The sequence below is a fragment of the Tupaia chinensis genome, unplaced genomic scaffold (assembly GCF_000334495.1).
Source record: "Tupaia chinensis unplaced genomic scaffold, TupChi_1.0 Scaffold000140_1, whole genome shotgun sequence".
In the NCBI taxonomy this organism is placed as follows: domain Eukaryota; kingdom Metazoa; phylum Chordata; class Mammalia; order Scandentia; family Tupaiidae; genus Tupaia; species Tupaia belangeri.
In genome coordinates this window covers 5,206,907-5,221,942 of record NW_006159610.1, presented here as the reverse complement: position 1 = coordinate 5,221,942, position 15,036 = coordinate 5,206,907, and the positions used below count along the sequence as shown (strand labels likewise).

The window sequence follows — 15,036 nt, the reverse complement described above, 5'->3', positions numbered from 1 at the left end:
GCATGGGTTTTAAGCCACAGTGTCTGGGACGCAAACTGCAGTTGATTATGCAGGAGCCCAGTAATGTAACCATTATACCATCTGCTGGGCCTGACTATGGATCATTCTTGTTTATTAGAGTGGAAAGAAGGTCTTCCTAGTCACTGAGGCCATTTGAGCTCCTTTTCCTTCTTGTTTTTGCTTGAGCTGAGTCTAAAAAAATTCTCATTTCTCAAATTTGATCTGTACAAATCCCTCCTATCTTTTAAAATCCCAAACCGTTCTAATTCTTCTAGAAGCTGTAAAATCCAGTACATAAGACCACGGACTCTGAAGTAAAAGAGGCCTGTATTCTCCATCACTTAAAAGCTGAAGTAGAGCCATGTTTATTAGAAAATTCTCAGAAGAAAAGAAATGAGAATCTTATAAAAGGAAAAGAAGGAAGAAAAGTTTCTAGTCACCAAATCATTCTTCAGTGATTATTCGACAACTTACGTGGATTAGTGTGTCCTATCCTTTCGTGCCAGACAGTGGAGATAAGTCAGGGTAGTTGTTGTCAGTGGAGGACTACGCGAAGGAATGAAGAATAGGGAGACTCAAAAGCTACCTGTTCTATTTGACAGCATGACAATGATTTCTGTGCACTGGTTTGAGTATTCAGGATTGTGTCTGTTGGGCTATCTTAGCCGTTCTTTAGTGCCAGGACAGAAGTTTGCTAGTCCCAAATTTCATGTTCAAAAGGAAAAGGTTTTCTTAAATATGAATCGAATCTTCCATTTGCTTTACCAATTAGTATCTCCCGCTATCTTCATTACCAGACTGTTTTTGGCAGCTGACTCAAAATCTTTTCCCCCAAATTGGTGGCTCTCAGCAATAGCCAGAAAATAAATTAAAATCATAGTCAAAATATCCATCTCATGGGAAAAGTTGAAACTTGATGAATCAGATATATAGTAACTCCAAAAACTGGAGCCAGAAAGGAGCATGGCTTGTTCACAGTGAGTTGCAACCCTTTGAAGTTAATGCATTCTCATTATAAGTAACTTGCAGTTTCTCAACTCAGGTAAGATTCAGTAACAAGCACCTTAGCTCCCACCAGATTTTCCCTTCCTAGCTTGCTTTTGACTTCCTGTTCTCCCTCAAATCCTTGATGCCCTCTTTCAAATGAGGAGAAAGTCATTGAACATCATACTATGCCACTACACTTCAGACTATAGCCTTTTTAAAAAAAAATTATTTAATTTTATTTATCATTATTATGTTTTAATTTGATACAGGCACTCCTCAGAGAGAGACAGACAGACAGAGAGATAGAGAAAGTGAGAAAGCAAGCTGCCAGATCTGGGACTCGAACCTCAGTCAGCCATGTGGGAGTTCAGTGCCCAACCACCATGCCACCTTCTGGCTCCCTGACTGTAGTTTTAAAATGCATTTGATTGACACTCTTTGATTCATTGGTTCTTTTTATTTTATTTTAATACATTCAATCACTATATATCATTGCAGCATGCAAAGTGAATATTCCCACCACGAATATACTGTATATTAGTCCAGTTAAAGATATTATTGTACATGTTATCATTTATATTAACAGTACTATATCTTGGAAATTATATTTAACAGTAATATATTGTGGAAATTATATCTTGCTAACAAGCGAAACTCTAACTCAGTCTTTTAAAACTGCCACTGTACCCCATGGTTTATACTTAACCCTGTGTGGATGGACATTTAGGTTATATACAGTTGCTGCCATTATTTTTGTGAATAATACTTCAATAATCATGGTGCAGATTTAAAAAGTAAAGTTGTAACATAAATGATAGTCACGTTACAAGCTAAAAACCTATTAAGATTAGCCATACTTACATGGAGTTTTGAGTTATAATCATGGAACCACACTGCAAAGTTATCCAAAATCCTACCATTGGAATTTTCATTAAATTACTATAGCTTCAGTTTGTGTCTTTGGGTTGTGGTTTGCCGTTGTTCCCATTCATTACCATATCTCTATGGCAGTCTCCACCAGCAAGGTATGCAGTGGTGGGAAATAGGCCAAGGACCTGATTGGGGAATTCAATGGAGTAGAAACTCTGACTTATCAGGAGCAAGCTGTCTGATAAGAAACTAGGAAGGTGACTTTGACAGTTAACAAAAGCTGAAACTATGAAACCTTCTTTTTTCCTTCTCTATAGGGCACATGCGCTCACTGGAGAGACAAACAGAAAGCGAGAAATCACCCCGCTGGGGTGATGGGCACACTGCAATATCTTATCCTCCATTCTCCTCTCAGGGTTTTAGGCATGCATGCAATGTGTCTGGCATGGGTTTTAAGCCACAGTGTCTGGGACGCAAACTGCAGTTGATTATGCAGGAGCCCAGTAATGTAACCATTATACCATCTGCTGGGCCTGACTATGGATCATTCTTGTTTATTAGAGTGGAAAGAAGGTCTTCCTAGTCACTGAGGCCATTTGAGCTCCTTTTCCTTCTTGTTTTTGCTTGAGCTGAGTCTAAAAAAATTCTCATTTCTCAAATTTGATCTGTACAAATCCCTCCTATCTTTTAAAATCCCAAACCGTTCTAATTCTTCTAGAAGCTGTAAAATCCAGTACATAAGACCATGGACTCTGAAGTAAAAGAGGCCTGTATTCTCCATCACTTAAAAGCTGAAGTAGAGCCATGTTTATTAGAAAATTCTCAGAAGAAAAGAAATGAGAATCTTATAAAAGGAAAAGAAGGAAGAAAAGTTTCTAGTCACCAAATCATTCTTCAGTGATTATTCGACAACTTACGTGGATTAGTGTGTCCTATCCTTTCGTGCCAGACAGTGGAGATAAGTCAGGGTAGTTGTTGTCAGTGGAGGACTACGCGAAGGAATGAAGAATAGGGAGACTCAAAAGCTACCTGTTCTATTTGACAGCATGACAATGATTTCTGTGCACTGGTTTGAGTATTCAGGATTGTGTCTGTTGGGCTATCTTAGCCGTTCTTTAGTGCCAGGACAGAAGTTTGCTAGTCCCAAATTTCATGTTCAAAAGGAAAAGGTTTTCTTAAATATGAATCGAATCTTCCATTTGCTTTACCAATTAGTATCTCCCGCTATCTTCATTACCAGACTGTTTTTGGCAGCTGACTCAAAATCTTTTCCCCCAAATTGGTGGCTCTCAGCAATAGCCAGAAAATAAATTAAAATCATAGTCAAAATATCCATCTCATGGGAAAAGTTGAAACTTGATGAATCAGATATATAGTAACTCCAAAAACTGGAGCCAGAAAGGAGCATGGCTTGTTCACAGTGAGTTGCAACCCTTTGAAGTTAATGCATTCTCATTATAAGTAACTTGCAGTTTCTCAACTCAGGTAAGATTCAGTAACAAGCACCTTAGCTCCCACCAGATTTTCCCTTCCTAGCTTGCTTTTGACTTCCTGTTCTCCCTCAAATCCTTTAGATGCAGTTCTAGCACCCAGTTATACTTAGTACTTGACTTCCTTTTTTTTTTTTTTTTTTTAATAGATTTGTAGGTTTGTTTTATATCTTGTTAACTTGCTTCCTTGGAACAACATTTTAACACTGAGTTCAGAATAATCTCCAACTTTTGTGTTTCAACCTAAGTGAAGTATATATCAAATGACTTCAAAAAGTTCTTGAAGATACGGAATTAAAGTACAAATTCATTTTTGGTGCAAAAAAAATGAGAAATCTGTGCCTAATTTTTTTATGATATGCATTTTCTATTTCTGTTTTTCTTTTCTTTTTTTGGAGAGGTTTTTGCTATAGGGCGTGTGCGCTCGCCAGACAGACAGAGAGAGACAGAGAAATAGAAAGCGAGAAATCACCCCCCAGGGGGGATGGCCACGCAGCAATCCCTTCTCTTCCATTCTCCTCTCGGGATCTTGGTCACGCACGCACACGCGCCTGGCGTGAGTTTAAGCCACTGGGTCCAGGACGTGAACCGCGGTTGACTACGTGGGAATCCAGCGACGTAGCCATTACGCTAACTGCTGGTTCCCTCTATTTCTGTTTTTAAAGTTTATTTGTTTGTTATATGAGCAAAAGAGACAGAGTGAGTGAGAGGGTACATTCCCAACAAGATTTTGATGCCACAGTCCCTCCCTGGTTTTCAGTTAATCCTGATCATGGGCAGCTGTGTGCCTGGCAAACACCAGGATGGGAACTGGAAGCCTTCTCATGTAGGATTACCTCTCAGTGCATTGTATTTTACTGCCAACACCTCAATAAATTTGTTGAAGACCCTTTGTGTGTGTTTATAGATTAGATCCAAAGGCAAAATTTGGTTGACACTTGACTGATTTTATATATGTTTTTGTATATATACAATTTTAAAATAAGTAGTTCAATTATTATTTATTTTTAAAGGTTTTTTGCTATAGGGTGCGTGCGTTCGCCAGAAAGACAGAGAGAGACAGAGAGACAGAGAGACAGAAAGCGAGAAATCACTCCCCATGGGGGATGGCCACGACGCAATCCCTTCTCCTCCATTCTCCTCTTGGGATCTTGGGCACGCATGTATAGGCGCCCGGCATGAGTTTCAAGCCACGAGTCCAGGACATGAACTGTGGTCGACTATGTGGGAGTCCAGTGACATAGCCATTACGCTAACTGCTGGTCCCAGTAGTTCAATTATTAATACATTAGAAATATACACAGATCTTAATTACATTTTCTTTGGAATTCAAATGACCTCATTGTATTATTAACTGTCCCCTTAAAACCTCTCTCTTTTTTTTCCTTTCTTTCTCTTTTTTTTTTTTTTTTTTTTGAACAAGGGGAAAGAGCTTCAAAGAAGAGGATGGAAGCCTATTGTAAAAGTCATGATGTATTTTTTCTGTTTTTCTATGCAGAAATCTGTCATGACTTTTCCAACACCCAATATTTCAGGGAAGCATTTCAGAGAAGTTAGGGCTCTGTTTGTGTCTTTCTAGCAACCCCTAAAATCACAGATTAATCTTCAGGTCACTAGGAAAGTGTCTAATTATTCATTAAAATTGTCCTCTCAATTGGTTTGCTGTGTCTTCAATGAACAATATGTTGTTTAACCTCAGTTTCTAAGACTATCCATTGCTTGGTATAAATATACTTCCCCTTGTCTGTTAAAAAAAAAATGAATGTAAGTAGAAGAATTTAAAGAACTGAAGGGAAATGTTTGAGAAGGACCATGGATGGAAATAAGCAAAAAGTTTAAGTTCTTCTATGCAGAAATTGGACCGCTTTTAGCCCACTACGAAAAGAACCGCGAGCTCAGGTTCTGATGTTGAGGTCATCACTGGTAACTCTGAAATGGTGATTCCTGCATTTGTGAGCCTTCGGATATAGCTAAGGCATTTTACTGATTAGCATCGTAATTTGTTGAATTCCTTCTGATCAAAATTTTGGATGATTTAAATTAGTATCTTGCTCACCTTTTGAGAATCTGAAATGATCTAATAATCTATAGACAATGAAGGTTCCTCTGAACAGGAAATTTCATATACCTACAGACATACCAGACTTAGCACAAAATTTTAGGAAGTTCAAGAATTGTTGAACCAGATTTATTTTGGAACTGTGTTTTCAACTAGCAAACAGATAACTTTATGTTTAAATACAACCTCTGCAAGGATACGGAGTTATATAAAATGCTTTATGGATCAAGGTGTAGCATAAATAAATCAACAGGAATAAGCCAAAAAAAAAAAAAAAGGATACATCAAGTCAGGTACTTGCATATAACTCTTCAGACAAACAGACACACCTGTTCATAAATATGTATACAATTATGCCAGTGTCCCTGACTAGCCTGTGGTAAACTACCCAGGTAGCTGACGTAATACACCAATCTTCATTTTATTCCTAGCTTAAATAAAATATAGTTTTTCTAGTTTGAGTATCCTAGCCGTAGTGTTATCAATCCTTAGATTTTTCAGATGATAACTTAAGCATTTTTTATATTTCTTCAGATTATTTTTTCACCTAGTGGAATTAGGATATGTTTTTATGATCTCCGTGGCACATTCAACATCAAATTCAGAAAATACTCTTCCTGTGACCCTTCTTTACTCTTAGAGAAGACAGTCATGTAACTGTTTAGTATCTTTATTTACTAGCTTTTATCAGTGCTGCTATACATTTCAGATCACTTTCAAATTTCCTGGTCTGTAATTACATTTTCCACCAAACTGAGAGCTGTTGGTAGCTTTACACATTTTGTAAAAATGCATTAAGAACCTGAAGTTCCTCTAAAACAAAATGTCACATGTCAAAATACAATTCTCAAAATATTATACATCATCCTCACAGAAATAGGCACTGAGCACATGCCAAGCTTTCATTTAGCTCAACCAGCAGGATAACAGAGTCAGCTCAAAAGAGAGAAATATCTATCTTTTGATTCATAGCAATATCACCTTGGTATTTATAAATATGAATTTTGGCCCAGCTGCAGTGGTGCAGGTGGTAGGGTGCCACTGGTTGATGCTGGAATGGCCAGGTTTCAGATCTGTGATGAACCTTAGCACACTGGGAGAGCAGACTGCAGAGCTAGAGGCAGGATTGGGGCATGACAGGTTCTGTCAGGGCTTCTGTCCCTGTTTCTTTCTTTCTTTCTCATAGAATAGATAATTATTATATACATACACACACAAACACACATATGCATCAAAATATGTCTATGATTTTGACAGTCCTGAGACCACATTTTCTCTATCCCTTATTTAACTTGTAGAATCTACTCATATTAAGAACGCCATACACTCAAGATTTGAATAATAGGATGGATCCCTTTTGTCCTAGTAACTGCAAACTTCTGGTTCTAGGTCTTACTGTTCATCAGACTCACCCGAAAGGCTTGTTGAAACAGATGGCTAGGTTCCACCCACAGGGTTTCCTTAGGCTTGGACCAGGGCTGAGGCAGCTGTTTCAGAGCTCATACTTTGAGAACCTCTGATTTACACATGGGCTTTGTCCGAGGATCAAGTGAGGCAGCAGGGAGTATTGATAAACCACCAAGCAAGTCAATGTAACCTCTCATTGACTCTCTTCCGTGACTTCTCCTGTGTTATTCCTGTTCCTTTCTGTCTCTTTTTTATGACGTGATGACCCACACCTGTGGCTCCTGCTGCTAAGTCTACATTGCTGCCAGCACAGCTGCTCTAAGGGATGTCCCTGCATTCAAACACTTCAAATCCCTATTAAGGGTCAAGTGCTATGTCCTCCCACAGAAACTCAGCTTCACTTTTTGGTCCCACTTCTGCCAGTAATTATAATTTCACTGTGATTTGGGGATAGAATGCTCCAAATCATGTATTGTAAGGCAGAAGGCAAGCAAACCAACACTTGGAAGAGTTTCTCTTTGTAAGGGAGCTTTATAATTCATGAAAATTTGGAATCATAGATACTCCTTTCAGTTTTCAACCTGACAATTTCCTAGTCTATTCTTCAAGTGATGTAGCCTGAATTCTTTGTAATAAAGAAAAGCTTCAGACATTCCAAGGCAGTTTGGAGGCTGAGGGGAATATTCAATCAGGAAAGGAAACTGACTCTGGATACCTCTTAGAAAAGGAGCTTTCCAAGCCTGGGTCACAAGTCAGGCTTCTAGGGTCACAATGGAAGTGGGTAAGTGAGAGCTGGAGTCAGGAGATAAACTCATGCTTCAGGAGTTTGGCAGAGCAAGAAAGGAGAGATGAAGAAAATGTTAGAAGATGCAACAGGATTTTAGTCAAGGAGGATTTTTTTTTAGGACAAGGGAACCACTGGAATCAGAAGAGTTATTAGGTTTGAGGATAGAGGAGTAAGTTTTAGCAATGTTATAGAAATAAATATTTAAAAGAGGGAAGATAGTCTCTAGAGACTAACTAGAAAAGCTAGCTTTGGAGTAGAGAGTCTTAAGACTAATCGAAAGAATGAGGGTCTTATATCAGATGGCCTTGAGGTCAATATTAGGGGAGTGATTGTGGTAGTCTTAGAAGTGGGACACCTCAGGCTGGCCTTTTGGCTTGGTGTTTCAGAGAGCTGGATCCCACATGGCTGAATGCATGGCTTGAATCCAAGCCTTGGTAGCTGAAGAAACATGCTGGGAGCATGTGTGTGCATATCCCAAATTCCATTAAGATGGAGAAATGGAGAAGAAGGGATTATAGTATGACCATGCCCTATTGGGTGGTGTTTTCTCCCTCTCCTTCTCTCTCTCTCTCTCTGTCTCTCTTTGGTGAGTGCACAAACCCCGTAGTGCAAAAACAAAACAACAAATTAAAACAAAAAAGTAAAGAAAGAAAAAAGAAATAAAAGAAAGAAGTGGAACACCTGGAGAATTCTCAGGTAGAATAGCACATTGCTGGCTGGGTCAGCATTGGACAAAGTAATATTTGTCATGAGTCACGGTGATGGAACTTTAAAAAAAATATTATTTAATTTTATTTATTATTATTATTCAATTTGAGCAGAGAGAGAGAGAAAGAGAGAGAGAGAGGTAGGGGGAAAGTAAAAAAGCAAGCCACCAGGTCTGGGACTCAAACTGTGGTTGGCCATGTGGGAGTCTGCCTTAACCAGCATGCCTCCTGTCAGCCTCGCTTGTGGAACTTTTATTCCTCCATGTCTACTCTTCTGTAGTCAGCTTCCATGAAGAGGGCCTAGAGAAAAGATGATCTCAACATATGAGATTGATTTTCTTTGCTTTTATGCAGATGAGTGGCCCATAGAAGCTCCTCTAGTTCAGAGATTTGAAGCTGCAGGTGGACAGCTTGTGGTTTTCCTTACATACTAGTCCTGTCTGGGCGGTAGATGCAGTGTGGTTCTTTTCCATTCTGTGCCAATTGCCTGATACCTACCTATGTGGAGAACTGAAATGTAAACAGCAGCCAAGGCCAGAAGTTTCCCGGCTTCACAAAGTGAAAGACACACATTCCCAAAAGGAAGTAAACGTCCCCAGTTAGATCGTTTATGAATGTGTAATAGAATGATGAAACACTTCCTGAAAACTTTATATGGAGGATATTTTTAAAAGTTACATAGAAGATCATTTTTTTCCAAGCAGGACCTGTGTTTCTGTTTTTAGTAAGAACAAAATCTGTTCCGGGGTCTTCTCTCCAGTGTTTCGTTGAGGTCAGGATGCTTGCTCCCAGACATAGGTGATATGGCAGAACATCCAGACCTTTGAAAGACCCTCTGCAGGTTTTTCAAATGGAGCCATGAGAATGTGTGTGTCTCTTTCTAGGACCACGAAACCTCCTTCCCCAGGGCGCTTTCAGCTCAAAGGCTCTCTCCTCGGTGGTGCTTCCTAGACGGTGAGTGCTCTGTGTTTCATGAAGGGAGGGGTTTAGGGAACTGTGGAGCAAGGTAGTGATTAGTAGAGTGGACTCTGGTTTTCCAGATCCTTAGTCAGAAGGCCTTCATGTGACTCCACATGACTGGGATTTGCATCTCAAACGAGGTAGACTGGCTTATGTTGCTGGACTCTTTCCTGAAGTCACTTCCCGCAAAGCTAATTGGTTATCCTGTAAAGTTCCAGGCTAAACTTCTCGGAGCCTAGTTGCTCAAGCTGACATTTCCCTTTTATCACCCCCCTTTTTAAAAAATTGTTAAATCCATACCCTAAACGAAGGCCAGTACCGGGTACCAATTTCCATATTGTTTGTATGTCCTGAACTTTTATATTTTCATGAGGCCATCATTTCAGTATGATGTATGAACTTTTATAAAAAGAATAGAACACTCCAGTTATGTTCAATTTGCTTTACTGAGCATAACATATTGCATGCATAATAGGCGACTTTATGATTATTTAATGAGTCTATGTTCCATCTCAAGCATCTCTCACTCTTTTAGAAGCTGCCTAATACTCTGAGGGGGGTCTTAAAAAGTTCATGAAAAATGTGTATTATGAAAGAGTTGTGTGTGGATTTCAAGTTTTTGTTTTTTAACTCCAAAATAAACTCATCCTTTAATTCTATTTTTTTTTCATAAATTCTTTGATGTTTTCTGCATTTTGCTATTCAATTACATTATTGCAATACTTTCTGGCTCTGTACATTCTTGCTTATGTACTTTGCAATGTAATAGATACAGCCTCTCACTTACCTATGCAGAGACAAGGCTTTCATTGGAGATGTGTCTTTTGTTGATCTGTATGTGTATTTGAGAGGACATAAATGTGGATAAGAGTATGACAGGATATGTGTGTATAGGAATGATGTCTTGAAGATGGGCACTTGCAGTATGAGACCCAGTCCACACAGATTGTGATGCAAGCGTTCATTAATGGCTCACCCAGTGCCCCTGAAGATTGTCCTCCAGCTTGCTGCTTACGTAGATATGAAAAGTACATTTGTTGTTCCTGATTTTACAGAGGAACAACTTGTATTTTTAAAATTATGAAAATATTTATGTAAGTTATGGTCTATATATAGTTTTCTCTAAAACTACAAGTATAGATAATAGTCTTAACTTGAACATTAGTTTTACTTTATAAAGAGCTTCATTACAAACTTTTAAAAGGTAATTTCACTCATGGTTAAAAGGAACAAAGCAAAAGAAGCTTTTTAGAGGTAAATGTTATCCTTTTCTTACCTTCTAGAGAACAGAGACTATGACTGTCTCATTTCTCAGCTCAGCTCCTTTGGAGAGAAGCTTCTTATTAAACATTTGCGGTTTGCAAATGATTACTTGCATTTGAGTTTTTCTCACTTGTGCTTTTTTCTTTTTCTGTAGAAAATCTTTTTGTAATATTGTGGCTCTGTTAAATTTAAGTGAAGAGGAGCATCATTGTTTTTAATATTAAACATAATAAAAATAATTTCTAGAATTTTCACATTAGTAATTTTTGTTTATATTTTTCTTAAACCACCAGTGCAACACAGTTCCTTTTAGAAATTCTTAAATAATCTTTTTTCTGTTTTGGGTTCTTCAGACATGGCTCTAAGGAGGCAGTTTGGAAGTGAAATATTTGTATTATGGCTAGAGGTGGACCCTGGCCTGCTTCTGTAATCTGTTTTCCAAAATGGGAACCACCTCCCCAAGAAGTCTGTGCCACTACAATTTTTTTGGTCCTAGCTTTATTTATTTAATAAATACATATCAAGTCTCAGCTCTGTTAGAGGACCTGTGTTAATTTCTGGAGACATAAAAGAATATTCATAAACAGAAACCTCTAATATTCTTTAATTTTTTTTTAGAGATTTTTGCTATAAGGCAATATGCTTGCTGGAGAGACAGAGAGACAGAGAGACCAGAAACCTTAAATATTCTTTAATTTTTTTTAGAGATTTTTGCTATAAGGCAATATGCTTGCTGGAGAGACAGAGAGACAGAGAGACAGAAGGTAGAAAGTGAGAAATCATCCTCACCCAGGGGTGATGATGTCTACACCATAACCCTTCTCCTCCATTCTCCTCTTGGGATTTTGGGCATGCACACACATATACCTGGCATGAGTTAGCAATGGTTGGATCTGGAACTAGAACTGCAGTTGGTCACGTGGGAGTCCAGCATCTTAGCCACTATGTCACCTGCTGGTCCAAAGAAACAGACACATCTCTTAGTCTCATAATTGTCCATGAAGACAGTCTTTCTAAGTTTAAGCAAAATGTAAAGGTGCACAGATATTGGAGCAGTGAATTCTCTCTTGGGTAGGGACGTTGAGACTGAAGAATGTTTATGGAGGCTAAAGCATTTGAATTGGTCCTTAAAAACAAATAAGGCTTAAATGGTAGACACAATGGGGAGGGTGTCTAAGCACTGGAATAGCAGCAGCAGAGATGTAGAATTGTTAGACTTTTAAAAATAGATTTAGAGACTGGCTGGGAGTTCAGTGAGGGGTTTTATTTTATTTTTTTGGGTACAGTGGAAGAGAAGGCTCTAAGTCATAGCTGACTCTGAATGCCATGTGCTTTTTTTTTTTTCCCTAGCAACTTCTGCTGATCGCTTTTATCGGGCAGACAGATCTCAGGTAAGTTTTTCTTCAGCCTGCTTGTGAGAGTAAAAAATCCCCCAGTCAATATGCTTTATATTTTATATTTGTTTTAAATATTTTTAAGAGAGCTTTTTGCTATAGGGTGCTTGCCTGAGAGAAAGAGAAAGATGGAGAGAGGGAAAGTGAAAAATCACCCCATTTGTAATCCCTTCCCCACTTTTCTCCTCTCAGGATTTTGGGCACACACAAGTACACACACCTGGCATGAGTTTCCAGTTGCTGGGTCCAGGACTCGAACTGCTGTCAGCCATGTGGAAATCTAATGTCTTAACCACCATGCCACTTGGTGCCATATGCTTTATTGATAGCTAATCTCATCAAGTTTTGTAATGAAAATACTGAAACATTACCAATTCTGGAATAGGATTCATAACTTAAGCTATAAACCTTTGCTTTGTCTTCATGTATTTTAGCATTTATGGGCTTTGGATAACATGCCTTGATTTGGCAAAAACACACAAAAGATAACTTGACTTTATAGATATGACCACCAACCTGCTCCCTAAAGTATCACTCAAACTGCTAGTTTTACTTCTTTCTAGCTAAACTTTATGCATTTTTAAGCTCATTTCTGATTGGCAATTTGAAACTTCACGTGTCTGTCTTGGCTCCTTAGTTTTAGCTCATCAATCCCCAGAGTTTAGTAATGAGAAAAAAAAAAGTATTTTTGTCCAAGGTTATCAGATCTTTCACTGTCTGAATTCTCCTGGGAAAAAAGCGTACAGTTTCAGTTTCAAAAGCAGTAAGAAGCCCAGTGGTAACCATACCACTTAGCTTTGGCCAGACCATGAGGGCATAAAGGTAGGATTTTGTCCACTCTGCTGGACCTAGGGACATTCTTTTTTTTTTTTTTTTTAAGAGTTTTTATTTATTTTTATTTATTTTTTGCTATAGAGCATGTCCACTCACTAGAAAGACAGAAAGTGAGAACACCCCCAAGGGGGGTGGCCATGCCACAATCCCTTGTCCTCTATTCTCTTCTTGGAATTTGGGCATGCACACACATGTGCCCGGCAGGAGTTTAAGCCACAGGGTCCAGGACTCAAACCACGGTCGACTACATGGGAGTACAACGACATAGCCATTATGCCATCTGCTGGTCCCTCCCAGGGACATTCTTTGACACTATTTAGAAAAGGGAAGAGGCAAGACCATTTCTGGTTATTTCTAAGGAGATCCTAGTCAAGTAGGAATCCTGAAGCAAGGGCACTCATTGCTCCCCATCACCCACTGCCTGCTACAGTATTGCTTCAGTGAAGCAGTCCACTGGGCAGGACTCTGACGATGTACTGTGATCATCTGACATGTCACAGAATGTCCTTCTTCTTCGAGACCAAGAATGTTTTATTATTCTTCAGATGATGGATTTGAGCATCCCACCAGTCCTTTGACAGGCTTGTTTTTCTTCCTTAGGAACATTTGCACTTTGTGATGGAGATTTCTCAAGATGAGATTTTTATTCTGGACCCAGATATGGTGGTGTCACAGCAGGCAGGGACACCTCCTGGCATGCCAGATCTTGTGGTGGAGCAAGCCTCGGGGTGAGTGTGCTTTGCCTTTGTTGATACACATGGGAGGCTGGCCACAGGGTGACTTTGTGGCTGGCTTGGCTTTGGACTTGACGTTCTAAGGACCTCAGTCTATTTTGAAATGTAAGTTTTTTTTCTTGTGTTTCCTTAGTGTGGGAAATTGCTGGTTCTGCTGTAAGTCTTAGAGGTACTCCTTCACATCCAGATTAATACCACGTGAGTGTGCTTTGCCTTTGTTGATACACATGGGAGGCTGGCCACAAGGTGACTTTGTGGCTGGCTTGGCTTTGGACTTGACGTTCTAAGGACCTCAGTCTATTTTGAAATGTAAGTTTTTTTTCTTGTGTTTCCTTAGTGTGTGAAATTGCTGGTTCTGCTGTAAGTCTTAGAAGTCCTCTTTCCCAGCCAGATTAATACCACTTCCAAGCATTCTTACTCACCATGTGAGACAAACCTAGAAAATACTAGTATTTGCATTTGTGCATATACATCTAGTGACTCTGTTACAGAATTTAAAAAAAATGGACACAGGTGATCTGACAAGGATTCCTCTATCTTTGTTATTTCAAGGCTGCCCAAGACATGGCGTAACAATAACTGGCAAACCAAGTATTCACCATAACCGTGTACAGTGCTACAGACCCTTCCTGTGCCCCTACCACCACCTCGCAGCGACTTAATCATTTCTTACCACTCTTTGCTCTGTCCTCATCTGTAAAATACAAATGGAAAATGCCTACTCAGAGAATTGTTTGGAGATTAAACAAAATGATACATACAAAAGCACTTTGAATAGTTGCTGACACTTAGCAGACATTCATGAACGATGATTTCATTAGCGTAATCATCATGGTTCTTATTTTACAGTGACTCTGCTTATTTAGTATGGTTACTATCTGAAATCCCTAGATAAGAAAATTCAGGATTACAGGATTATGCTGATTATTGCCCAGGAAATAAATGGAAAACTGAGACTCAGTCCCCCAGGTTTTCTGATGCCAGAGCCTGAGCACTAAACCACTGCATTATCCCACCAAAATGTTTTTGCTATTTCTAGATATTTGAACAATTTAGAATAAGTAATGTCTTTGTATTGACTGGCATGCATGGTATTTGTGTTACAAAAAGAAATGTATACTGTAAAGACATGTGATTAAATGTAAATAGTTTTTTAAAAATGAACTAAAAAAAATAAAGAATTGCCTTAGAAAGCACGCACACACATTTAAACAGCAAACACAACCTGCCTGCACGATCTCATGCAACTTAATAGGCACATTCACTTGAGTACTCTAATTGTTTTCTCCTCTTTACTTGATTTACTTTAAAATTTTTTTTGAGTATTGCTATTTTTTAGTATTTTTCCCACTGCTAGGGCCACAGTGTGTGGGGAGTCCAAAGAGAGCAGACGTGGTAGCAGTATGGACAGACGGCTGTGTTTAGGAAGGCACAGCCAGTGGCCCTAGAGATATGCTGGTGGGAGAGAATGACCCAGAGGCACAAGACAGTGACTTGAAGTAACCCTGGGAGTCCCAAAGGTGTGTGGAGGAGACTGCTCTTGC

General features: G+C 39.0%; 1 protein-coding gene across 1 annotated transcript in view; it reads left to right on the top strand.

The window, feature by feature from the left end:
• The window catches only part of DGKI (diacylglycerol kinase iota), a 316,603-nt gene that overhangs the window by 221,559 nt on the left and 80,008 nt on the right, over positions 1–15,036 (top strand). Inside the window, exons 23-25 of the mRNA XM_027770499.1 lie at positions 9,192–9,261; positions 11,881–11,921; positions 13,359–13,486. Coding sequence (XP_027626300.1) covers positions 9,192–9,261; positions 11,881–11,921; positions 13,359–13,486 — 239 coding nt within the window. The remainder of the gene's footprint in view (positions 1–9,191; positions 9,262–11,880; positions 11,922–13,358; positions 13,487–15,036) is intronic.